The 27974-nt window shown below is 40.2% G+C and overlaps 1 protein-coding gene across 1 annotated transcript in view; it reads left to right on the forward strand.

The window, feature by feature from the left end:
* Positions 1 to 2568: 2568 nt before the first annotated feature.
* Hmga2 (high mobility group AT-hook 2) overlaps positions 2569 to 27974 on the forward strand; it is a 107306-nt gene continuing 81900 nt past the window's right edge. The window contains exons 1-3 of the mRNA XM_013018562.1: positions 2569 to 2679; positions 5513 to 5599; positions 17497 to 17547. Of these exons, the coding sequence (XP_012874016.1) occupies positions 2569 to 2679; positions 5513 to 5599; positions 17497 to 17547 (249 nt within the window). The remainder of the gene's footprint in view (positions 2680 to 5512; positions 5600 to 17496; positions 17548 to 27974) is intronic.

Here is a 27974-nt window from a genome sequence, read left to right on the forward strand (position 1 = left end):
AACAAAAACCAACGGAGAAGCCCTTCTTGTACCTGTAAGTGAAATGTGCACACTAAAGCACAAACATGTGATCACATTTTTAAAAAGTGTGCAAACTTGGCAGTTAGGAAATGTCTCTGTGATCGTCAGTAGGTGAAATTTCAATCCCTTTGATGAAGATAGCATCTTTCAGCCAAATCTTGACGGAAAACCTTTGGTTCCAGTTAGACCCCTCCTCCCCTCCCCATGGAGCTGCTGGGCTCCATCTGGAGAGGTGGGGGTTCTCCGTCTCCTTCGCAGCTAAGCGTTCACAGACCCGCGGGCAACCTTGAGTTCCAGCAGGGCGCTCGCAGAGCAGCGGAGAATCCCAACTCCGCAAAGAAGAGCTGGAAATGGATTTAAAATGGCAACGCTGACCAATCAGAGCCGTCGCGCCGAAGCAGACATTTACACGCTCCCTCCTCCACCAGCCCTGCAGACAGAACCTGGCGGATCCGAACTCCCGGTTTAGGGCTGCGAAGTAGTCTTAAAAAATTAAAAAAAAAAATCCATGGTGGTCTGCATCTTTGAAAAGAAAAATACTTCCCCAGGCGAAAGTTTGTTTTTATTTTTTACTTTTGGAATTAGTCCAAAATAATTTCGGGTGTGATGTGTGAAAATCTAAACCTCCCTCCTCCCCCAGAGTTTTGTGCTTTTGGAGGATGAAAAAGAGGTACATTTAAAAATGTACTCCACCTTTAAAAATGGACTGTGGCCATGAAGGTGTTCGCATAACTCTGCAACAGCCCGGGCTATAAAGATTAGGACTTGGCAGAAAGAGTACAATCAAGGTACAATGGAAGGGACAGGTGGTACAATTGTACAGATAAGGAATCTCTGTCTCCTTTTATTTATTTTTTTTCCTGTGAACGTCCGAACCCCAAATGTGTAGCGCTAGGCTCCAGGAGACTTCGCGTCGCCCCCTTGTTAGAGAGAGAGAGAGAGAGAGAGAGAGAGAGAGAGAGAGAGAGAGAGAGAGAGAGGATGAATCTCAATGAAGCTGGCGCGCTCCACGTGCGCGTGTGCACATTGTTTGCACGTGTGCATATGTTTGCACTAATGCATGCCTATCCGTGTGCCGTGTGTCTGCGCGCAAGGAAGCGCGCGTGTAACTGTATGTGTGCGCGAATATCTTTGTGTATGTTTCCTGCGTGTGTGCGCGCTCGGCCGCGCGCTCCGTGGAGAGGGCACCCCAGGGGGAGGCGGGCGGTGAGAGCGCGCGCTCCCACCACTCGCCATCCTGTTCGCACTCAGTCTGGGGAAGCTCTGCCACCGACGCTGCCCCGCGCTCTTCCGACAAAGGTTTGGCTCCGCACCGTGGAGGCGCAGGTAAAGACCAAGCCCCGCAAAAACGTGGCAGTAAGGCATTCATATTCTCGCGCCTTCCCAGGACAACCGCCCTGGGGTGACCTCCAGCGGCCAGAGGGGCGAGCCTGGCGGGGAGGAAGCTCCAGATCCTCCGTCCTGTCCCTTTAACCCAGCCGGCTGGCCACAAGCACGTGAGCGGGGCTCCGAGTGGCACCCGGGCGCCGCCGCCGCCCAGGCAGTTTGTATTTCGAACGCTGCCTCTGGCCCGAGGCCAGGCGCCTTGGCTCCGCGGTCCGCCTGGCCTCCCTCCTCCTCCTCCCTCCTCCTCCCCCTCCTCCATCTCATACTTTTCCCCTAGCGCAGCCCCCTCCCCTTTATCCGCCCACGATTAGAGGTGGGCACTCGATCCCGCCACCCCCTCCGCGAGCTCACACACTCATCCCACTGGAACCGCGGGGGCAGGAACTCAGAACGCATCCAGCCCGGGGAGTGCGCGCGCTCCGTGCAAGACGCTGCAGCCAGCTCCCCGGTCCTCTCCCGACTCCGCCGTGCCGCCGCCACCGGCTCCCGCCACCCGAGGAGGCGCGTGCCACCCACGGCTCGGTGCCTTGCTCGACCCGATCCCACCCTCCCTTTGCGTCTCTCTCTCTTTCTCTCTCTCTCTGCGGAGAAGGGTGGGAGGAAAGAGGAGGAGGAATTCTTTCCCCGCCTAACATTTCAAGGGACACAATTCACTCCCGGTCCCTTCCTTTCCCCAGCCACTGCCCAAGTGCTCCCAGTGCCCGCAACTCCTGATCCCCAACTCAGACAGGAGCCTCGCCAACTTCAGCCTCACTTTTCCTGCCTCGCTTGCTTCCCTCCTCCTCCTCCTCCTCCTCTCGCCACCTCCACCAACACCGCTTCCAACCTCCACCTCCGCCACCCACCCATCCACCGGTCCACCACCACCACCACCACCACCACCACCGGCAGCGCCTCCTCCTCCTCCTCCTCCCTTCTCCTCCTCCTTTCTCCTTCTCCTTCTCTCTTTTTGGCAGCCGCCAGAGGTCCGGTGGTGTGGATGGTGGCAGCGGCGGCCGCCTAAGCCACAGCAGCCTTCGCCGCAGCACGCCGGCTCGCGACCCTCCCATTGCCCGCGTCTCCACAGCCCTTTCACCCCCTTCTCCCGAAAGGTGCGCGGGGCACCCTCGGGGCGGCGGAGGCGAAGCGGCTGCAGCGGCGGTAGCGGCGGCGGGAGGCAGCATGAGCGCACGCGGGGAAGGCGCCGGGCAGCCGTCCACTTCAGCGCAGGGACAACCTGCCGCCCCGGCGCCGCAGAAGCGAGGACGCGGCCGACCCAGGAAGCAGCAGCAAGTCAGTACACGGGCGTGGTGGTGGCGGTGGCGGTGGTGGTGTGTGTGTGTGTTTGGAGGGGGGAGTAGCGCACCCCTTCTCTCCGAGGTCTCCACGAGGGTCCCCGGGATGCGATGCGCCAGGCGATCGGAGCGCGGGAGCCCAGTGGTTGTGGCCGCCAAGCGCTGCCCGCCGGCCGGCGCGGGTGGGCGGGAGACCCAGTTCCAATGAGTGCGCCCTGCAGACTCCGGGCGCCCGCGCTCCTCGGGGTCGGGAGGGGGGCGCCGCCGGCTGCAGGGAGCGGGCGGGAGGTTACAGTCCGGCCAAGATCGTCCTCGGACTTTCGCTATTGTGCGCTTCCCAGCGTGGCGCGGGGTCGCCGGGGGACTGCCTGCCCGCCCGCCCGCCTGCCCAGCGACCCGAGTCCCACACGCCCAAGTCCGCCGGCGCTTTTGTGAGCGCCTGGGAAAGGAATCGCCAGGGGGATTGGAGGGGCGTCCGGGCGGAGCGGGGGTGGAAGGAGCTGCAGTCCCGGAGACTCGGAGGGCTCCTTCCCCCCTCTTCTCTCTGCTCCTTTTCGGGGGGAGGGGTGCAAAAGATTGGCGCGCCGCAGCCCCCCTCCCCCCCCAACCCCGGGTGCTCTAGCTGAGTTCTCAGTGGCCCTGGGTTTCTCGCGCCCTTCCGACAAAGAACGAATGCGCCGGGACCCGCAGCCGAGTGCTCTTAGGGATCTTTAAATCCGCGCGGATTTCAATCCGAGGCGGCCGCGGGAAGGGGCTAACGGGAAACCTAGGCCCGCACCGGGCGGGGTTAACCGGCTCCGCCACGGGCGCGTTAGAAGGAGTGTCCCAGAGAGTGTACGGTAACCAGGGTCACTTCCTCGCCAGGCGCCCCGTCCCCCCTTTTGCCCCAGGATCTGGAGCCTCAGAGTTGCAGACATGAAAGGCTCTTCTCCAGGGCGAGGGTCTGGGGTGGGAGGGGGCTCGGGGGGCCGGAGGGGACGGTCGAGGGGCGCCCGAGACCCCGTGGAGTGGAGGGTTTTGTCTGCGGATGCAACCAATTAAGCGTGCAGCGGGTTCTTGCGGGGCTGCGCGCAGCGCCCAGGGCGGGGGGATGTGTGGGGGGCTGCTCACTGCAATTTCCAAACCTCGGCGGCGGCCAGAGTTGGGAGAGGGACCAGACTACTGAGAACCTCTAAATTACACTTCTCGTCTTTAAAAAAAAATAAAAGTTCCCTTCTTTCTTTAGCCTTAACTCGCTTCCCTCATAGCAAATAGATCAGAAAAAGAATCCTAGAGTCTCAAAGCAGCCCCGGAGAAGGTGGAAATGTTGATCAATTCTGTTTGCCGGCCAGTGCATTTTAGAAAAACCGAGAGGGTTGTACCTTTTTGAAGTCATCAAAGGAAAACGAGCCAATCTAGAGGCCCCTGAGTTTTCCCGCTCAGAGCCGGCGACACTTTACACCGTGTTGGAATCCTGTTTTACACCTCCCAGGAAGTCTCTACTCTACCCTCCAACTTGTTTCCCACCCGCCACCCAGCTTTCCCTAACTGCTAATTTCAGCCACCCACCCCCTTCTCGCCTCCGGGGGTGGGGTGGGGGGGAATATCGAGAAGAAATGCGGTGGGGATCTGGAGGTGACTAGAAGTTCTTACCTTTGCGTTAAGACTTAAGGAAAGAAAGAAAGAAAGAAAGAAAGAAAGAAAGAAAGAAAGAAAGAAAGAAAGAAAGAAAGAAAGAAAGAAAGAAAGAGTGTCCTGATGTGCTTGGATTGGAGTTTGCTAGCATCACAGGGCAGGTTGTAAGCAACCCTAAGCAGGTTCTGTAAATAAGACCTGATTTTTTTTTTCTCATTGAAGATTTCAGGCGTTTTAATTAGTCTCGTTTAATCTCCAAATCTGAATGAAATGTGAGTAGACGATTCACGGGATAAATATTTAGGATCTGTCATATTAAACATCACGTTTTCTTAACCACTTGGACATTTACTGTTTGGCATGGGAGCCATTTGAAAACTGCTAAACCTTTGGGTTTTGCAATTTCTCCTCCCAGATAACTTTCACCCCTGCATACACACACTTAACACTGAAGTTTTCCTTCAGTGCACTTCCCCCACATAAGAGTTTTCTTTAAGAGAAAGCTTTGGAAAAAATGTTTATTTTTGCAAAAAGATATTTAAATTTCGACTAGAGACCATGCCTCCCTCTCCAAAAGGAAGTGGAGAATTGAAGCAATTATCTAGATAATTCAAGCAAAACCTCCCACCTTAGATTTACCATAATTATTTGGAGATTTTAGAGGGAACTGTAGCTATTTTGAACCCAAAAGTTGGATAATTGCTCCAATATTTCACTCGGAAAGTGTCGATTGCGTCTTAATCGACTTAGAATGTGGATTTAAGTGATAATGGACAGCCATCTTTTCAATATGGAAGTTTGTTGAAACATCTACGATGTTAAGCTTCTAGTCCTGTTTGAAATGGTAGTTAGCATTTTTACAAAAAAAGAAGTGTTCTATAAATTGCCAAATGCATATCATGTAAACTTTGTATTAAAATTATGTATATATGACTTTCTCATGCAACGTTTTCACACTTTGCTATCAGTTTACTTTTAACCTGGAATCTAGTTTTTGTTTGTAAAATAGTTTCCTCTTTGGACTTTTGGATTGAAAATATATGGTCGTTTCCCCTTTCTGTAAACCCTATTCTCACCATCCATCTATTTGGGAACTGAATAGACTCTAATAGCTTTGTTGAGCAGCCCATGCTGAAAATACAGCTAAAGAGTCAGGGTCAATTTCTTTCAGACCATCTTGCCACAACATCATTTTTTTTTTCTCCCTCCACAATTAGGAGCCAACTTGTGAGCCCTCTCCTAAGAGACCCAGGGGAAGACCTAAAGGCAGCAAAAACAAGAGTCCCTCTAAAGCAGCTCAAAAGGTGAGAATTCCCAATATCTCCTAACTTAGTCAATGACTGCAGCTACCTCGCTGTGATGTCCTCATTCTAAATCTACACCTCAGTGTCTGCCCACATGAATTTCCAACCTTTCACATTAGATAACAGCTAACCATTTGTCTATGTTGATGTTTAGCATACATGAAAATACAGTGTTTTGAACAAACAAAAAGCCCACCAAATAATATGGTCTTTAAAAGGAGGCTGGAGGGATGAGAAGGGAAGGGGTGAGGGGATTGGGGGAGTGGTGCAAATGAAATAATTAATATCTGTACCAATCAGGAAACAGGTAAAACAAGTCAGAGCTGTTGATTTTGGCTGATGGTGGCTTTGTTTTTGGAATTTCCTCTGTAAAATAATGGAGATTCATTTAAATTATGCTTATTTACATGACTACCACAAACTAAGTTCTCCAAATCAATAAAATCAAGTACTTTGCCAAAATAGATGATAATTAAAAGTATGTTCAATTATGAGACACTGGCAAAAATGTTTAATGAAATTTAGAACTTTCAATGTGATAATAAAGAATACTGTTTGATTTATAATAAAGCAGCAATAGAGTCTACCATAATCTCAAGACCCTTTCCATGAAGTGTCATTACCTAAGTTGGGCAAGGAGAAATTTGAAAAATGCATATTTGAAAACACAGAATAGAACCCAATGATATTTTGTGTTCAGTGTTGTTCTGAGCCAATTTTAAATTACAGTCTAAAATAATTTCATATGAGCAAACAGGAAACATCTCAGGTTCACTGTAAGTATAGAAAAGTGAAGGTGAATATAAAGTTACTTTCTTTGGTTTTATAAAAAATTGGGAGAATTTACATTTTATTTGTAGGCATATATATTAGGTGACAACAAAAGTTCAAAAATTAGAAATACATTTTTGATGTTTTTAGAAATATACCATTTAAAGTATTTGTTAAAAAAAAAGACTATTCTCATTTTGGGGCAGGGGTGGGGACTAATGTTATGTGTGTCTCCTGTGACTGTAGCCACTAACCATATTATATAACCATTTATTTAGGAAGTAACTATGGGTTCTATTTTATTTTTAACAGTTTTGAATACAGTTGAAAGATTATATTTCTCTCATATTTAAATTTAACTGTTTCTTATAGCTTAGATTTATGTTAGATTTATTCATATTTAATCAATAAACTTTAAAGTGTCTCTTAAATTATAATATAGAACCTAAAATTTTTCCTATAAATATTATCTGTTTGCTACATTTTACCCCTGGTTTATAAATTAACAAAAAAGGACTAATTTGGCCAAGGAATTCTTGTATGTTGAGCAAGTATGGAATTTATTTAAATTTGCTCTTAGATATTCAGAGGAATATATTGGTAGATAGCTAACAAACACTTAATCTATGAGGTATTGCTCTGAGAATGCATCATTATAATATTTCCTGGAAAGAAATCTGCAAAGCGCACCATAAATAAACAATTTGAAACTTAACAGAAAAAAAGAAAAAATGAATTAACTTCCAGATTTAATTTTATCTCTTTTCTTTGAATGAGTAGATAGAACTGATTGCATCCTGGTCTCTTCATTGAAAACAGTTTACCCTGAACCAAAAGCATCTTTATTGACAAAAAGAAAGCTGAGACTTGTGCCTCATTTACCACCCAAAGCAGAGCAACAAGAAAGTTGATCTGTTCCCAAGTAATGTTTGATTTTCAGTGACTTTAGTAATAGGCCTTTTGCAAATGACCCTAGTAGGTCCTCTACCTGATAATGCTTACTGTGTGTGCTTATATTAGTACAGTTTCCACAACACAAGCAGATTCTCCTCCCCAAAGAAGTCTTTTCCTGAAATTTTTCATTCTTAAAGGCATAATTATTTCATATTCATATTCTTCTAATAAATATGAATGCATACATTTGCCTATAACATAACTGCTGTTTTACTTCAGTTCTATAAATTATGCTTCATTTGGAGAAGATAATACATTGCCAAATAATGAATGACATTGATAAATTGTTCATGGCATGTATACACTTTCAAGTCAGTTTTTATTGAGTATAGTACCACCCCATATAAACATGATTATCAAACTTATACTTCTTTGTCAAATATCTGAGCAAAGCATAGTTCTATTATGAGTTTTAATCATAAATCTTTGTAGAAATACCCTACTAGACTGACCAGAATATATATGCAAAGTCTTCTATGATTAATATATTGGGTATTTTCCTGGATATTAGGATTTGTCACAATAAGAAATACAATATAAAAACTAGTAAGTAAATGAGAGAAAAGACTCTAAAATTAGAGAGAATGCAATGTGACATATATTAAGTTTGGAGTCCTCATGATCTTGTGTGTTGAAGACTTCTTGGAATACTTTAAAAAAATTTTTTAACTAAGTTTATGTTTGGGCTCAGCAACTAGCCTTGGGACATTTGAAAGCAAAACGACTTGTTAGAAAATAACCAGTGTGAAACTTCACAATGCATGCAGAATGTTCCAAAACCAAGTGGCAACTACTAATTACTCATCAGTTTAATTTCAGACTACACTCAATAGAAAATTGATTTATGGAGTATGTAAAACAACCGAGTTTATAAATACATAATTTGCTATTCTTGGAATCTATGGAAGAGAAGATAATCATTCTTCTATTAAAACTAATTCCCATGGATGACTCTAATGTGGGAATTCTTACCATTCCTGAAAACTCCCAATGTGAATGCTGAAAATTTGCCCTGAATCAATTTCCTATTGTTACTTTAATAAAAGATTCAAAAGCTAATGTTTTCCTGAGTACATCACTTACTTGTGTGTATGTGTATCATTTTATTCATTTTTCCCACTTAAAATGCATGTTTTATTATAGTGATGATGTACAATTATTCATTTTTTAGTTTGAGATTCACCCTTGACCACTTGTTTCTTAGTTTCTCTTCCGTTTAGTTTTGTTTTCCTTTTATGGAATATTTTATATTTCACACTTTCTATATGTGGAGAGGAAGATAAATCATGTTTTGTTGATTATTATTGTGAGAGAATGGTGGAGGGTGATCACTAATTCTTCCATGTTTAAGGTCACAAGTCAAATTCTTTTTTAAGTTTCAAGCTAACTCTCACTGAAACACTTCTAGGAAAAAGTATTTTTCTGAGGCTGAGTTAAACTTTAATAGAAAGAAAACACAAAAAAGATATCAGCTATGAGAAAAGTTATTTTTTCATGGTATAGATTGGGTTGACCTTCCTTTTAGCTTTAGGTATAAATGACCAGATCTACAGAGCAAAATTCAGAATGGAAATCCTATCTCGGTAACGTATGTATACTTCAAATATTGTGTTTGGAATGAACAGTTCATTCTTATCTTCAAAAAGAAGGCCTAACCTGAATCGATGAATGCCCTGAATCATTTACAATCCTAGAAAGGTGATTTTTTTCCCTCTCTTAAATTGTTACCGACACCAGTCACAGCTATTTTAGGAAGAGTATGTGTTTTACTCTTAATTTCAGATATATCTCAGAAGAACATAGCTTATATAAAGTTGGACTTTCTTTAGAGTGTAGTAGGCCCATTGAAGGCGGCCAAAGGCCTTTATCATCAACTATCTTGGGCACAGGCATCCTTAAGTTGTGCATGATCATGCAATTTCTGTCTATATTTCTACAGTTCTAGTGTGATTTAGATTGATTGCTTGTGTTCCAGTGATCAGGTAAGTTCCATTTTGGGATTCAGAGCCTTACTGGGAATGTACAAATGGATTCAAGCAGGTGGAATGAAGGAAATAAAGTCCAACTATTTTCCATTATCTTGATATGTTAGGCAGATTTCTTAAACAATTGACTCTTAAAAAAAAACACTTCATTTTGCCAGGAAGGACTAACCCTTATTTAATGCATGGGTAAATTGAATCTGGTAATGCCTTCAAACCGTCATAGATTGCGATCCAAATATAAAATATTCAAATACACAGGAATTCTTTTATGTAGTAATTTTGTGTCAGGGGACCCAAAGTTCTAACTCTCTGGAAACTATCATTCCTCTGAACCCTTTCATCAAAAGCCCTTCATTACTTTGGCTGACCTACATCCTTGGCTCATTTTTATCTCTGAGTCTCAGCAGATCATTTTGCTGAGGAGATTGAATATATCAGATTGGTATTCTGTTGCATTTCAGGTCTTTCTTGGGAGTAGATGGATGCGGAAGAGCATTTTATGCCAGTTAAGTCATTCAAACCTGTCTTGTCTTGTTAGTTGACTTTCTGCAGTTTCTGGAGCTCATCTTAGAACCACTTGGCTTGGTACAAGTGTGGGAACTAAATTTCACCATCTTAGATGCTGCAGTTTTGCTTCATGAATCTTTCTCTTGTCAATCAGGAGAAAAGGATGAACAGAGAACTGAGTATTGCTTGGATTATTGCTTGATTTTATTTTGCTGCAAATATACTAAACATCTGGGGAAGAGCAGGCAGTACCAGGGTTTGAACTCAGAGCCTTTCACTCTTGCTTTGCTATTTACACTCAGGGTTGCACTCTGCCACTTGAACCATACCTCCATTTCTAGTCTTTTGGTAGCTAAATGGAGATAAGAGTCTCCTAAATTTTTCTGCTCAGGTTGGCTTCCAACTGTTATCCTCAGATCTCAGCTTCCTAAATAGCAAGCATTACAGGCATGAGCTACCAGCACCTGGCCAACTAAACAATTTTGAATGACATGTTGTGTTTGATCTATTGAGAGTAGTGGAATAATATAACCATTCGCTTTGCTTTAGGATAGTGCAGGAACAGTTTGCTCAGGAAGTATGCTGTATAACCATGTTTCATTTATTTTCACTTTCATGTTATGTTCAGTGATAAGAATTGAACCCAGGAACTTGTGCATGCTTAGGCAAGCAGTCTACCACTGAACTATATGCCAGCTGCCAGCTCTTCCCTGTCAACTCTTGCATCATTGCTACTGAGATGGTTATTGCCCCCCCCCCCATCCCCCTCCCATCCCCCACCTCCATCCCTGGTCCTGGGCCTTGAAATCAGGGCCTGGGTGTTGTCCCTGAACTCTTCTGTTCAAGGCTAGCACTCTACTACTTTGAGCCACAGCATTATGACCAGTTTTCTGGTGGTTAATTGGAGATAAGAGTCTTAAGGACTTTTCCTGTTTGGGCTGGCAGTCCTCAGATCTCAGCCTCCTGAGTATCTAGGATTACAGGTGTGAGCTGCTGGTGTCTGGTGCCAGTTACAAAAGAAGTAGAGGGATGATTTAAAGGTGTCTCGAACTTTGAAAATGTGATTTCTTGCCTTATTGGCCTTGGTTTTCAGTTAGTGTTTATTACTGGAAAACAGTCAGATGCAAAATAATGAAGTGAGAATTAATAATAAGGGCTTCCTTGGGTAAGTTAAGCCTAACATACAATGGAGGATGGAATTTACTTCTATTTCTTATTTAAAAGTATACATTGTGAGAACACTGTTACTTCAAGACAAGAAAATGGTTATATGTAAAATTTGGAAACCCATAAGACTGGATTATCAAAAAGGTAAAAAGTGAATCTACTAAGCCTGATTGATTTGTCTAGTTGATTCTGATGCTAGTGTACACTGGTTTATACTGCATATTACATATATTCATATTGGACTGGGCCAATTAGCTAGTACAATATACTATATTTAGGTCTATGTAGGTCCTTAAAAGGTACATGAAGACAAAACAAGGCATCATCATATGCAAAAGTTATTTTCTAGTTCCTTTCCTTTTTGTTTTCTGATTGATTTGGAGGAAGGGGATGCATCCTTCATGTATCATCTGTCACAGTAGGTATATGATCTAATTCTAACATTTAGAATTGCAAAACAGTAGCTATCTAAATTTGATCTTAAAGTTAAGATTGAATTATTCTTAGCTATAAGAACGTGGAAAATCTTTTACTTTTAATTAAAATCGTCTGATTTACATCCTGGAAAGTTTTGTCTTTTTAAAAATTTGCCCACATCAGTCCAATTTTCTAAGAGATGATCTCCCCACAGAGGACACACTTCATTTCCTGCCTTGACATTAGATTGAGTATCAGTTCCACCACTTATAAGCGTGAGCTGGTCACTTTTCTCCCATGAAGTAGGAAATGAGAAGTAATGGCTTTCTTGTTAAACGTAACTATGCTCAGAAAATCATTATAGAAACTTACAGAATTGGTAGATACATGTTTTAAGAGTAGCATTCTAAAATAAGAAGATGGAGAAGAAACTATATTTTGATGACCTACTAAATGCTACAGTGGCCTTGTCCAGTATTTTCCATATTTATTAACTCCATTGATCTTCCATGGTGATTGTTGTTATCTTCTTTCCATAAATGAGAAATCTGTACTCAAAATTGTAAATGGTGACATGTCAAATGTTCAACTCTGGTAATTGGTGGCACCTGGGTTTCAATTCAGTTCTAATTCTAAACCTGATTCCTCTTCCACTACAGAGTGCTTTTTCTGTGTAAAATATTTGCTACAAGGTAGATTTCTGTTATCTCCAGTGACCTGATATACAGATTGGAGGCTAAAATTTGGAAAACTTTTTTTTTTTGGTCCGGTTGTGGGGTCTGAACTCTGGGCCTGAGCACTGTCCCTCAGCCCTTCAGCTCAAGGCTAGTGCTCTACCACTTGAGCCACAGTGCCACTTCCAGCTTTTTTGTTTTTGCTTATGTGGTGCATGAGGAATTGAACCCAGGGCCTCAGGCATGCAAGGCAAACGCTCTACCACTGAGCCAACTTCCCAGCCCCGTAAAATTTGGAAAACTTTTGAGATACTGTGCCCTACCAACATGTGAAGGACATAGAAACGTGTCATCTGCCACTGATTCCCACAGACAAGTATATGGCTTATGAATTACAGCAGCCCAGAAGTTTTCATATTGGTTTGGTGAGAGATCTTTAAGAAGTGATTTTTTTCAAGTTTTGCCCAACTCCAGACTTCTGATATAAGAGGGAAGAAGATATAAAACACAAATACCAATGTTTCTCCTTTTATCTTTGCCATTCACACCCTTTCTCCCTCCAGTCCTCCTTTCTTTCTTTCCTTCCTTTCTTCTCCTTTTTTTCATTCCATCCTTTTGGAAGTATGTAGTGAACATTTTTGTCACTAGATATTAGTGCTAAACACAATCTTCAAATTCAAGAGAGATATTGCTAGCTGAGTTTCTCTGATTAAGTTATTTTTAGATGCAGAGTGTAGTTAAGAGTTTAGTATATTTATGAGTATAGAAGAGCTTCTTAGAGAAAGATGTATATTTCTCATGTAACATTCTTCCTCCATTTGCTTCTATTAATAAATTTAAGTAGACAGTTGTGAATCTGACTTTTTTAAAAAAAAGTGTCAATGAAGACAAGTAAGGAAGAAATAGCACTTTTAACAAGACATGATACTAGCATACCAGCATATGAATACTAGCATAATAGTGTTGACAATAGTCTGAATTCCTTCTCTCTTTCTCTGTCTCCATCCATCCCTCCCTCTCTCTTTCTCTTGTTCCTCCATCTATAAAAGAGGCAAATAATTATGTCTCAATTATACATGGGTTTATTGAATCCAAATACTATCCTGGCCCAGGAAAACCAAATATACAAGCCTATAGTATTATATATGTTGATATGTTAAAACAAAACAAGTGTCCTAAATGTTTTGTTTGTCTACTTTGAAAAATCAAGACTCTGAGAGCATTAAACACGGGAGAACAAAGTTAAGGCAGTAATTTTCAATATGTAAAAATCCCAAGTCTCCAGCATTTTGGTTTACAAACCCAAATCCCAACTGGTTTTTCAGCCTTTGTGAAGTTTGATTAGAATGATTAAATGGGTTTTAAAGAACAATGTAAACCTCCCAGGTTGAGGCCACACAGCCCAGCCAACGTGTTTCTTCTAGATGCCCTCTGAGAAGAGGGTTTCAGTTTACATGGAACACTGGCCTCTGAGACCAGAGAGCAAGTTTGCTTTTAGCAAGTCTGTGTGATAATCATGATATTGAACCTGTTAGTCAATGGTATGGCTTTTATTCCTCAATAGGCTTTTTGTACATGAGATGCTCATTAAAAAGTCACCTTATTTGCTGACTTTCTCTTTGAGAGATTTGTTTTCCCTGGCTTTGAAATGTAGTGAAACCCTTTTTGAGAAAAATCCTCTCTCTTCGGTAGATTTTTAGATACACCTGGATCACATCATGGTCCCTGAAACATAACAACTGTACAGACTAACATAGTGGGACAACATTAGCTTTAATGACAATAGGCACCATCCTCCAACTACAGCTATGATGCTCATTTCCATTAGACAACAATTTCTGTCTTCCCCATTCCTATTCACTATGGGATAAGCCAAACAATCTTACTGTTGTTCTCAAAGATCACATCACATACTGCTTTTCTACCAGGATATTTTGTATAGATTTAAATTTACTTTGCATAATCATTCTACTCAAGGGAACAGATGAATGGTGATGGAGTATTTGTGCATTAATGGATCTGCCTGTCAGAGGGACTAACTTGAAGGAAAACTTTCCTTTAAGGGTTTAATTTTGTTCAAAGTCATAGAACATTTATGAGCATCTCATTGGTGGAGGGCACTTACAATCACCTTGACGTCTCCTCTCAAGAGAAGTTACCTGCACTTTTACAGATGAAATTGGATGGAAGTCCCTAGGGGACCCACTCAACATCATTAATACAAAATGGCAGGGCAGAGATTAGGATCTATGCTTTCCATAGGAGACACTGTTCCTTCAGGGACATTTCCCTCCCTCCACGAGACCGCTCTCTGAAAGGCACTGTGGTGTGTTGGACCCTCCTGGCTTTCACTTACTTCAACTCATGTTCTAATGACAAAAGGTGATGCAGTACACCAACTCTGACCATAAATAGTTTACTGATGAAGACATTCGAAACTAATGAACAGCTCACAGGACCCACTTGACCGTTAGATACAGGTCCTAAAAGCCAGGAGATTTCCTTTTGTCCTGGGAAAGCAGCTGAATCAGTTACAGTTTCAGTTTGCTAAACTGCTTTCTCTAGTAACAGATGCTCCTACACTAAGAAGAGGTAGCATTGTTAAAGTAACAGCCCAGCCACAGTCTTTGGCATTAAACAGAACTGGGGTCAAATGTTAGTTTTGTGTGTGACCTGGAATTAGTCATTTAACATTTCTTAAAGGAATAGACTTAGCTTCTCATCTACAAAATAAAAGAAATAATAATGCCCACTTTTTCAGGCTGCTGTAAGGTTTGAAGTGACACATGTGACTGACTTAACCCAGTGTCTGGAGTATTTTAAATGCTTAATAAATTTGATCTAACATTACAACCACATAGAGTTTGGGTTAATTCACAGAACTATTACATTGGAAAGGCAGATGTCTATCTATCTATCTATCTATCTATCTATTTATCTCTGTCTTATCTATCTACCTATCTATCCATCTATCTACCTACCATCTATGGCATATATGTGTACATACTTGAGATATGTAGTATGATATAAACTATTATTTATGTTATTTATCTCTTTTTATTGGGCAGATTGAAATAAAAAAGGAAAGTATTTGGTTATATTGTTATAACTGTCACAATAGCTCAATTTAAGTTTTTGTTGTTGTTTTGTATATGCTGGTCCTGGAGCTTGAACTCGGCCTGGGGACTGTTTTTTTTTTTTTTTTTTTTGCTGAAAGCTAGTGCTCTACCACTTTAACCACAGCTCCACTTCCAGCTTTTTGGTGGAAAATTGGAGATAAGAGTCTTGTGGAATTTTCTTCCTTGGCTGGCTTTGAATTGGGATTCTCAAATCTCAGCCTCTTGAGTAGCTAAGATTAAGCCTGTACTCAGTACCAGTGATACTGATACAGTATCACTGTATCAGGTAGTCACTAACTCTAAATCTAAGGGATGGTAAGGGGAAACAAAGGAGGAGGCAACAATGTTTGATAAGAAATGTACTCATTACCTTGCCCAGTAATTTATAACCCCTCTGTATGGTATTTTCACACACAAAAAAAGTACAAAAAAAGAAAAAAAAAGATGGTTTGTACTGCATACAAATAAAAAATTTGAATAAATGTTAGAAGATTCTGAAAAGACGCTTCACAAAAAATAAACTTCAATAGCCACATGTATATTAAAATTAGTCAACCTCAGAATCAGTCACAAAAAAAGCCACAACAAATGTGTGTGTGTGTGTGTGTGTCTGTGTTTGTTTGTTTGTTTGTTTTTGCCGGTCATGGGGCCTGAACTCTGGGCCTGAGCACTGTCCCTAAGCTCTTCAGCTCAAGGCTAGCACTCTACCACTCAAGCCAGAGTGACACTTCCAGCTTTTTCTGCTTATGTGGTGCTAAGGAATCAACCCAGGGCTTCATGCATGCAAGGCAAGCAGTCTACCACTGAGCCACCTTCCCAGCCCCAACAAATGTGATCAATAAAGCGGCAACAATTAAAAGAAAGTAAAATACAAACAAGTGATTCTGATATAAGTTACATATTTGCATTAAGCTAACTTTAGGATGATTCTTAACATACAGAACAATATATACTAAATTTTCTTCATCCAGGAAAGTGGAAAGCCAACATTTTTATAGAAGGTAAATATGTAGTGCTATGTATATGCACAAGTGTGGATATATTAGTGCATTTGGGAATTGGAACAGAGGCTTCAAAAATTAGGAAACTTGGGGCTAGGAAGGTGGCTCAGTGGTTAAAAATGCTTGCCTTGCATGCCTGAGGCCCTGGGTTCGATTCCTGAGCACCACATAAGCAAAAAGAAAAAAGCCGGAAGTGGCGCTGTGGCTCAAGTGGTAGAGCGCCAGCCTTGAGCTGAAGAGCTGAGGGACAGCGTCCAGGCCTAGAGTTCAGGCCCCATGACCGGACCCAAAAAAAAAAATTAGGAAACGTAACTACTTCATAAACAATGTTAAAATATGATTCAAAGGTAAGTAAGCAAGTTACACCAGAAAAATCTGTGAATGAAACAAGCTCTTGAGGTGTCTGAAAATATCTTTATGCCAGGTTGTAGAGCAACCATGATTTCCATTCCAGGGACAAACACTGGTGATTTTTGCAAGGTTTTTTTCTTCTCTCTTTGCTTTAGATGAACTGATTGACAGGTGACTGTTTTTGGCATGGAACAGGAAATTAGTCATGTAAAAAGACGGGGACTAGAATTATGAATTGGAATATTCATGTATTTTTCTTTAAGTTTAGACTTAATTTTTTTTTCTTTTGCCAGTCCTGGGGCTTGAACTCGGGGCCTGGGCACTGTCCCTGAGCTTTTTTTGCTCGAGGCTAGCTCTCTACCACTTGAGCCACAGTGCCACTTCTGGCTTTTTCTGTGTATGTGGTACTGAGGAATCGAACCCAGGGCTTCATGTATGCAAGGCAAGCACTCTACCAATAAGCCACATTCCCAGCCCTAGACTTACTTTTCAGTAGCTATATAGATATAAGTGCTTTGTGAGCTTAAATTAATGTCAAAGGTAATTTTAGTAACTTTAATTACAATATGGAAAGAAAATCTTTATTATTCCTTCTCTGAAATACTATTTTACGTATTACCAGAATGTGAGAATATTTCTTTGATTACTAACACAGAGAGCTAAAAGCCAAATAGGACCAAAGTGTGTTCATTCATTTTGGAGCTTGCTCCAGGGGAGTCTTTGAGGGTGAAGGGTTTTGTAGATGCCTCTTTGCCTACAATGAAAAAGCAGGGAGGAAGAATCTGTTAAAACATGCAGAAAATAGCCATTAAAGGACAAAGGGGTTATTAAAACAATCTTGATACCTCATCTGCAATCTAGAATGTTCTAACTTGCAGTGTATCCCTTAGTGCAGGACTTATAAATAAATGTCAGGTAGAGAATGACATGACTTCCTCTCTCATTTTGCAGAAAGCAGAAGCCACTGGAGAAAAACGGCCAAGAGGCAGACCTAGGAAATGGGTGAGTGATAAGATATCATTTCTGTTCTGGTGAAGAAAAATGTCCCTCTTTTTTTTTTTAAGAAAGAAAAATTCATTTTAGTTTCTGGATGATACAAATTCTTCAAAGTTCTGGTTTGATGAGCTTTTGAAAGGGTCAGACAAGTGGCAGACACTCTTCTTACTACCATGGTATCCCCAGGTTTACTCCAAACACTTTCTTTTCCTGAAGGTGACTCCCATTTCTGTCTCTTATCAACATCAAAGGAATCTCCCCTCTTCCGGCAGATGGAGTAACAAGGAGATCACTTGTTCTACTGGTAGAGTAACTAGGGTTAAAGGTATTCTGAAGCCTTGGTAGTTAATTATAAATGGTGATAAAACCCAGATGAAATGTAAGGGAGTTAACTTTTTAATGCTTTCTTTTGTTGGTTCCTCCGCAGCTTTGTTAAATACTTCTCACTTACAAGGTAGTTTGTGTTTTCATTTTCAATTTTTTTTTAAATTTAGAAAGGGGTTTGATTTCTAGTTCTTGCTTCTCATCGTCATTCTCCATAGACGCACATTGAAGACAGTTTTACACACACACACACACACACACACACACACACACACGCTGAATCCTGTGTAGAAGCCAGATATCCAGTTGTAATAATAGAACTTCACTTATGTTCTCTTTCTTGCCACATTCTCCATGTTCTTTTGTCCTGTTTTTCCTATAGAGGAAAAGAATTTTTTGTTTTTTGGTTGTTTTTTTTCCAATAGAGGAGAAAAGTCTTAAAAACAAACAAGACTATTCTTAAGAAGTTCACAGGGAACCTCTGTACTTAGTGTTTTCTTTAATGGGTTCTTTGACTTCCTTTCTCTAGATTTGCATGCTCTGCCTTTTCATACCTCTTTCTGTACATATTTTCTGTTAGTTTTGTTATTCCTTTCTCTGCCTGAGTTCTGCATCATGATCTGTTTACATTTTGGTACAGCTTTGCATTTTACTTAATCATCTTGGATTTTTCTTTTCTCTGCTGGGATTAGATATTGCAGGGATGATCTTTAGATTAAAAGCCTCTCAATGTTGCAGTATACCCTGAAAGTCAAGGCATTTCCTTCAGCCTGATGTTCAATAAATGAATTCTCTCCAAACCTACCCACCTTGTCATGATTGAATAGTGTTATGCCTAATTACCTCAAATGTTAGGGAAATCACTGCTACCTCTTAAGGCTACCTTCTCTTTCCTGGAACGCTCAGAATATTAGAAAGTCTTCTATCTGACTCTCTATGATTTCTGCCCATTGTCTCTATCTCTTCTCCCACTGCCTGGTCCTACACAGAATTTTTTTTTCCATTTTCATTCTTGTTAGCCCTTGGAATATTTGAGGACAACTAACACAAATTCTTTGTTTTCTTTTCTGGTTTGAGTATATCCAGTCCTTTACAATTTTTCCTCCCATAAAGGAACATTCTTGTTAAATATTTTTCTGAGCATGTTTGTTTTTAAATCTTTTTGAAATGTGCCACTCAGAACTAAATATAATATTCTAAGTGTGGGCTCTTGTATGAGTGGTCTTATTACCTTTATGGTTGTACATATAGTTGTTTATCTAATGTGGCTTAGTTAACTGTTCCAGGAACTTCATAGTGTAAGATTCAACTATTATATAGTGTTCATGAATTTTTTTGAAGGGGGTTTAAGGATATGTATGGATAGGCCAGAGCAGAAAGGCCTGTCTTTGTTCCAGGATGTCTAGGAGACTCCAGCACACAGGCATGACTTCACACGTGGAGTCTAGAAGTTGGAGGCTTCTACACATATAGGTCTGGTCTTTTGACTGGCTGGAAGAAGTCTGGATTGTCCGGAAGTGTCTGCTGTATTACTCACACAATCAGGTTGTGTGTGGTAGTGTCTCTAAGTGTAGTTACCTTTGGATCTTCATTCAAGGTTCTCAAGACAGTGTTCTGGTAATTGAGAAACTGGGAGGCTTTTTTTTTTTTAATTGTGAAAATACCGTACAGAGGGGTTACAATTACATGGGCAAGGTAATGAGTACATTTCTTATCAAGCATTGTTGCCTCCTCCTTTGTTTCCCCTTCCTATCCCTCCCTCCCCGACCAAAGTTGTAAAGTTCATTTTTTGACCTAACGTCATATATATCTCATTGTTACAATGGGTTCACCTGTATCCCTATTTAAACAATTTGTTTTTTCTATTCCCTTCCACAAATTATACTTCAATCTCACAATTAAAAAATTGTCATTTCCATTATGGTCTCATGAGTGCATTGATGTAACTAAGTTGATAATGACGACATACCAAATGAATACTCTTGTCTGAAGCATCAGAATGTTCAAAGGACATCCTATCCCATTGATGAATTGGTAAGAAAGACCTGTATGATCTTTCTAATAGGCAACAGAAGAAACAACAGATGAGCTTGTTGAAGTCATAGGATTACTGTAGCTAAAACAAAACAAAATAAATTATAAGCAAATGCAGTGAAAATTAACCATCCAAATGCCCTCCATCAAATGTGACCTCTAATGTTTCTACCTTGCATTTCTTCTCCCTTTGGGCTATCATCTAATGTAATTACATTACTACACTTCACAGAACCTTATATAATTCCAGAACTGGCCAGTGAATACATTGCAACCTGCCTCAGTGCTTCAGAGGCCTCCATCTTTCCTCCTGGTTCCAATTTTAATAGCTGTATTTCTTACCTCTCATCCTTACCTTGCTGGTGTCTTACCAAGTTACAATATAAAACAATTAAGCATGCATAGGTTTCGTTTTGACTTTATTTGGCAGATTCACGCTTAGTTAGGAGAAACCTAGATTCCTGGCATCTGATATTCATTTTTTAAAATACATTTCCTCATAAGCAATATATAAATATGCAAAAACTATTAGAAGGGCCCTTTAGGTACTTCATGATCCTAATCCTCTGTCTTTTATTGCTATCAGTTTGTTGGATATACTTCTATTCCATTTTCTGTACACACATACACACCATCAATTCACAGATAAATATATGCCAATAATGATATATTCTGGGGCATAAGTTGTTTTCCTAACATAAAAGCTAACAAGCGAAGCCCATGTGAAAGTTCCTCACAGACATCATAGCCTGCCTGGGAAGAGCTGGGCGATTCTCATTGGCTATCTTGGTTTCTAATTTTTACTGGCTGTGAGAATGGAAAATTTCATGTGGTGAACTGTTGCAAATCTCTGATTTGGTCTCTAAAGCAGATTTGTTCTACTTAGAAGAGGAAATAAAAGGAAATTGTATATTTTTTCTAGACAACATGTTTCCTCTTGGCTTGGGTATCTTCTGTGCGTAGAATGGACATCCAGTCCCAGCAAGGCATTGTATTCCATGGCATTCTTTGCTACAAGGCTTGTACTGAAGAAATAAATCATTGCGTTTTCCATAGGAAATGGGTTTGTAATTTCTAGTGAGTTCAATTCTTTCCAACAGTGTCATTCGCTGATTTCCTTGAGTTGGGAGATATATTTTTGAACTGACTGAATTTATTAGGTATATGACATAGAAGCCAAATATTTCCCCTGTTATTCTTGTAGGGTCTTTTTTTTTTTGTCTAAGTTCTTTTAGAAATATATCCTGTAAATCTTACAGATTCATGTGACAAGTCTAAAAGAAAGAAAAAAATGTTTATGCTGGAAACCTTTCATTGAATGATCCGGAAGAGTGATTGGGAGTTTAATTAACTGAAGACTTAATTGTAGGTGCGAGTCCTGATTCTGCTGTGGGCGGAAACAGTAGCCAGTCCACAGGTTCAGTGGACATGGTAAAGATCACTTCTATTATTTACTTTCTGCCCTTTCTTTGTCTTTTCCACCCTAGTTAGAGTTAGATGCCTGAACTACTATTATGATTGGATTATTCTATTGTTATTTTTTTCAGTTTATGTGTATAGAAGAAATGAGAATGGAAAGCAAAAACAAGACTTCAATTTTCTTCTGGTTTCCTTAGAATTTGGAGCTCAGTATCTGCATTCAGATGGCTTGGGTTCAAACTCTAACTCATCACTTAGCTAGCTATCATCTTGAACAATTGGCATGACCTTTTAAAAGTCTTGTTTCTCATCTATGAAAGGTAGATTTCTCATAGGATCCTCACAGAGCTTAAATAAAGGGCATGGCACACTGTGTCAATCATTAGAAATTATGATTAATTCTACATTACACCCTAAGCTGTAAATACTTACAGCCATTAGTGGTTACCCATTGAATGAGTAACATCAGACTAAGTTCCCTTGCTGGTATTATGTCTTCATTATATTTGTGCTGAATATTATCAGGAATAAAAGAAATAGTGAAGCATGTTTTGTGTCAATTTACAGAAGGAGAAAGTATGAGCCTTTTCTTCTTTTTCCATTTGGTGATACTGGACTTTGAACTTAGGACTTCTTGATTGCTAGGCAGGTACTGTACCTATGAGTCATGCCTCCACCTTTTTTATTGCACTGACTTTTTTGGTCTATCATGGGACTTGAACTCTGGGCCTGAGCACTGTCCCTCAGCTCTTCAGCTCAAGGCTAGCACTTGAGCCAGTACCACTTCCGGTTTTCTGGTGGTTTATTGGAGATAAGTCTTGAGGACTTTCCTGCTCGGGGTGGCTTTGAATGATGATCCTCAGATCTTAGCCTGCTGAATAGCTAGGATTATAGGTGTGAGCCACTGGGCCCAGCTGCACTGATTATTTTTGAGCTAGGATCTTGCTTCTTACTACCCTGGTGTGTCTGGATTATAGTCCTTCTATTTTACATTTCTAGTCATAGCTGGGATAACAGGTATGTACTGACATACTCAGCTTCTTCTGTTGAGATGGAGTCCCATGAACTTTCTGTCCAGCTCAGCCTCTAGAGTAGTATGCAGTTGGGATGACAGATGTGTGTCACCACATCTAACTTTGGGTTGAAACAGGACCCTCTTTTGAGGGATGGAGTAGGATGTGGTCTTGAGCTTCAATATTCCCAGTCTCAGCCTCCTAAGTAGCTGGGATGACAGGTATGACACCTACCTAGCCTTTTCCTAATAGCAGATAATGGAATCTGTTGCTGAATTTAAAAAAGGAGTCATTGCTCCTTACCTCAGTACACACATAGAGAGTCCAGTGCTGGTGGCTCATGTCTGTTAATCCTAGCCCGGGCACAAAAGTCCAAATGATTCTTGTCTCCAATTAGCCACCAGAAAACTGGAAGTAGAGAGCTGTGGTTCAAAGCTGTTGAGTGCTAGCCTTGAACAAAAAGAGCTCAGGGACAGTGCCCAGGCCCTGAGTTCAAGCCCCACCACTGACAAAACAAACAAACAAAACCCCAAGATGCACATATAGAGATGTGCTGACTGGCAGAACCGCCATAGTGTTTCATTAGCCAGTCCTTCTGCCATATTAAATATATAATGTAGGAGCTGCATTTCTTTTTTGCTTTGGAAAAGAGCTCATAGAAAATATTTGGAAACCTTTTTAAAGAGTAGTAGCTAAGACAAGAATAAAATGCAACAATAAGCTGTGAACTTTCTTATAAAATACTCCATCCGGAGATTGCTAACCCAGGCTTCCAGTGCTTCTGGAAGGAAAAAAAATGTGAGAACAGACAACAGTAAGACATCAGTGAGAGCAAGGAGAGCTTTTAGGTGATTTGTTTTCAGAATAGTTTCATGAGAAAGAACTTTTGCAGCAGAATAAAAATACCTACTAATATGAATTAATGGCTTCTTATAAGGAAAAAGTTACTCTGGAGATCCTGAGATCTGTTCAAGGACCAGATACTGAAACTTGACTTCCGTTTATCATTAGAAAGTCACTCATAGTACCAGCTGTAGTCTATAGTACTCCTGTAATGGGGTATGAGCAGTAGTTCAGAATATATATATATATATGGAAATGTTGCCCATCTCTCTCCTTTTTGCTAAAGAACTTGGAATACACAAGAAAGCAATATAATTTATTTTATTTGTAAGTCAAACATGTAAGAATTCTAGATAGACAGTAAGAGCTTTTTCTTTTTTTCTTTTTTTTTGTGGGGGGTCCAGTTATGGGGTCTGAACTCTGGGCCTGGTGCTGTCCCTCAGCTCTTTAGCTCAAAGCTAGCGCTCTACCACTTGAGCCACAGTGCCACTTCCGGCTTTTTTTTTGCTTATCTGGTGCTGAGGAATTGAACTCAGGGCATCATGCATGCAAGGCAAGTGCTCTACCACTGATCCACTTTCCCAGCCCAAAGAGCATTTTGTTTTTCTTACTTTGTAGAAACCCAGAAACTTAAGTGAAGATTTGAGGACCCAGTAGGAGGAATTAACTCAGAATCAAAGCTACAACAACCAAACTGATTGAAAGTCTGATTTCCTTCTAAAGATCTCAGGCATTCATGTAGCAAAACCTGGAAATGTACTTTCCCTTTCCAGATGTTCATTACTTTTGAGAAACTTTTAGCCATTTGTAATTTAACACTTGCCCTGTTTGAACTAAAATATAACTTCAATGTTTAGGAAGAGATATCCAGTAATTCAGATTTCAGATAATTGTAACTTTGTATTGGGGTCAGAGGAGAAGAAATGACTTTGATATAACATCAAACTCTATCTGCTAATGGAGAGTGAAAAGGTGAAACCATTTTCTTTAGAAACTTGTAATAATGTGCTTAAGAAATAGGAGAGGCCCTCTTAAAACACATGGATTTTTGTATGTATCCAATAATCAAGATATAAAATTTTCTGCAATATATAGTACCTATAAAATTGGTGAGAAATATTTTCTGAAGCTATCTTTCTTGGTAATATTTTGTGAGAAAAAAGGGGACTTTTTGCAAACCTTAGGAGAACTCTATGGGGAGAAGCCATTTTGTTTTCTGTTAGTAGATTACTGAAAAATTTACTAAAATAATTAAGCCTATGAGATTAAATTTAATAACAAGAAGGTCTAGGAAAGTGGTGGAGTGCTTTCTTTGCATGCATGAGGCCCTGGGTTCGATTCCTCAGCACCACATAAGCAGAAAAAGCCAGAAGTGGTGCTGTGGTTCAAGTGGTAGAGTGCTAGCTTTGAGTTGAAGAGCTGAGGGACAGTGCCCAGGCCCAGAGTTCAGGCCCCATGACTGACAAAAAGAAAAGAAAGAAAACATTAATAAATCATATCCAGGAAAGGAGCATTAGCTTTGATCATTAATGTTTTGATTTAAGATTAATCTTTTTTGGTAGTTTTAATATGAAAGTATTATTTAAAAAAATCTATCCAATGAGGTTTTAGAAAAGAAAAGATTAGTAATCTGCTTTTCTTGGTCATCGGATTCAGTCTGGTATGGCAAGTCTGTCCTAGACTTGAACTATTCAAGACTTTAAAGACAGGCCAGATATCTCAGAGGCTGACACTCTGAGGGATGTTGCTACTGATCCTATTACTGCCATGAGGGAAGAACATAATTTTCTCCCACTTGGAATGGAATGGGGAATTGTAACTAGTCCAGATAAATCATCTCTTGCTTTATACAGCATTATGGAACTCATAGAATCCTGACCAAGACAGTTACCTTAGTTTCAATTCAATGATATGGTAGACATTACAGGATTTAGTAACCATTTTGTATAAAAATATATGTAAGACTTTTCTTTTACAGTTATACTACCTGTTGTATACATGTATTTATCTAAACTTATTCAAATGAGAATATTTACAAATGGTCACAAATATTTCTAAGAGAGGAAATTCTCATGTTTTATATACATAAAATTAATATGCCATTGCTATCACTTTTACTAGGTAAGAAGGTAGACATATTACTAGTTCATATTTCAAGAGAGAATTTTGGTTCGATTTTTAAGGGAGGGATCTGTTTTTATTGTTTTTTAAAAAAGAATCAACAAATTCTTGCTTTTAAACTCTTCAGCATTTGACACCAATATTTCAACATTTTTTGGACAAAATTTCAATCTGGTAAGATTAAATCAAGCCTAACTCTCTCTACCTCAGATTGAAATAAGGACCTATCCATTTTATGAGGTCTTTACTTTGGAGAAGGTTGCTTAGTTTCACCCATGTTTTTTCCTCATGTTTGAGTAACCTGATAAGAACACTTTGGCTCTACCTAATGGCTGTCTCAAGCATGTATGGCTGTAAAATACAAGAGAACTTGTTGCTCCAACCAGCTCTATCATCCAGGGACAGATGATTGAATTCGTAGATGATAGAGCCTCCTGGTACCATCTTTGTTTTGTTTTCCTTGAGTCCTTTTCCCCATCCCTACCTACCCTATGGCCATTTCACTGCTCATTAGTACCTCCACTAGAATGGGGGCAGGAATCAGGAACAGGGGTCAGGTGTGGTAAAGGGGTTGATAGACTAGAAGTAATGGCTGACACAAGGTTTTCAGATTACCTGTTGAGGTATTTGCTCCCCAGACTTTGTCCCCAGGAATAATTGAATACAGCCATGACACTCAAGTTTGTTTTTCACACATTATTCAATCATTTTCATAATAGATGTGCTTCTCTAATTTGAACAAGTTCTTTTTCAGGATGTTATAGCAAACAAATGACTCTTAAAATACCTTTTTATTCAGTATTGATGAGTATAAAGCTGCAAATTAAACTTGGTTCGAATTTTTTTCCCCATATCCAAATTCAGAAGAATTGTACACAGTCTATTGTTACATTTGACACTGGTTGTAGAATGATAGTTCTTCAAATCAGGGTGAAAACAGATTGTCTTTTAATGCTGTGGGAGTCTTGCTTGGGTTTGTGGATGCTCAAAGGTCATGAAGCTGGAATTGAGCACTCTAGTGCCTTAAGTATGTAATAAACTTTATAGAGGGGAAATGGTCATGAAACGTACCCTAATTATGTAACCCAGGGAAGCCCATGTTATTGCTTTATACTCTACTTTCCACACATTTGCCCAGAAAATGTACTTTGTCTGAACATAATATTGTACAGAGGATACAATGTGCAAAATGGATAGTATTGAGACCAACAAGCCTGCTTAAACTCTTCTTTGTTCACTTGTTTGTTTGCTTGTCTCTTGCTTAGTTAAACCATTTAAGCCTTAGGGCCCCAATCCAGAGACTGGTGGATTTTGTGATTTTGCTGACAGTCACCTGGCAGTATTTTAGGGAGATGCTGAGGTCAACAAAATGGATGGAGGCTCCCTTTGGGAGCCTATGACCTGGGGGAACCAAAAAGGAATCCCTGATATCTGACAGGTAGGTAAGTATTCGTGCTTGGCTATCCGGAAGCTAATTTAAACTATAGTTTTCAAATATTCTGGGTTCTTTAGAATTTCATAGTCCTACCATAGAAGTATTTATATTACTAATAACACATTATGTTGTTATTGAATTTACCTACGTATATGTGACATTTGTATTGGTGCATGTTCTCATTGTCACAATGCAGCTATTCAGGCTAGTATAGAATGTATATGAATTTGATTTGTCAAAATAATGAGTCAACTTTTATCTAGTCACAATAAGCAGGGGATTAACAAAAAGACAGGTATTCAACTGTCAGATGCAGGCGGAAGACAAGGTAGGGGGGCACATGGGAAAAGATATCAGGAAGACCAAGATAATTCTATTGAGCCACCAGCACCTTGGTCTATATTTTTCTTTGTTCATGCTGAATATAGTTTATATTTATCAACTAATTTTTAAATCACCAGGTCGTAAGTAACTTAATTATATACTTTGATATTTCTGATTAGAGCTAGCAGTATTTAAAAATGAGCTCTTTGAGGGTAGAAACATCCTATTTATCATCTTACATTTAACATTGAGGACATAGGAAAGAATTCAGGAAAGCCATTAAGAGCTCAGACTACTTGCATTCAGGTATCAGCTTAATCAAAGTAAGTTACTCATTGTCAGCAACCCTCAGCTCGCCTGGGTACAGACAAAAGGTAATCACAGTTCTCAATTCATAGGATTGTTTTGAAGAATTAAGTGAGAACCCATCACAAAACTTCATTCAACTAACAAGGATACAATAGATCATAATTCTTGATATTAGTTCTAAGTTCATAATAACTCTTAATGAATGTTTAGTGACTAAGATGATGGTTTTTCTTAGAAGCATGGCCTTTGAAGTTTTGTTTTCCATTAGTGAATGTGCATTGGAATTGCATTCTTTGGCTAAAAAAAACCCTCTGATAATCTGTATTTTCAGAAACTATAATAGGTTTCAAAGCGCAGCCTACACTAACCAAAGCAATGTCGGCTATAATTCCAGCTTGTGTCCTCTCACTTAATAGGTAAGCTAGATACCAGCCACTATTGTCCAGGCCCAATAATACTTTCAGTCCCTTGTCCTATGCTAATGTTTTCATTAGCTCATTTTGGGGAATAAGAAACTTTTCGTTTCCAGGAATGACATTATGCTGTGTCTTAAAAGAATTTGGATAATCCAAAAACCCAGAAGATATCTTTGCTGGACAAATTTCACAAAA

The sequence above is a fragment of the Dipodomys ordii genome, unplaced genomic scaffold (genome assembly GCF_000151885.1).
Source record: "Dipodomys ordii isolate 6190 unplaced genomic scaffold, Dord_2.0 Scaffold3, whole genome shotgun sequence".
Taxonomy (NCBI): domain Eukaryota; kingdom Metazoa; phylum Chordata; class Mammalia; order Rodentia; family Heteromyidae; genus Dipodomys; species Dipodomys ordii.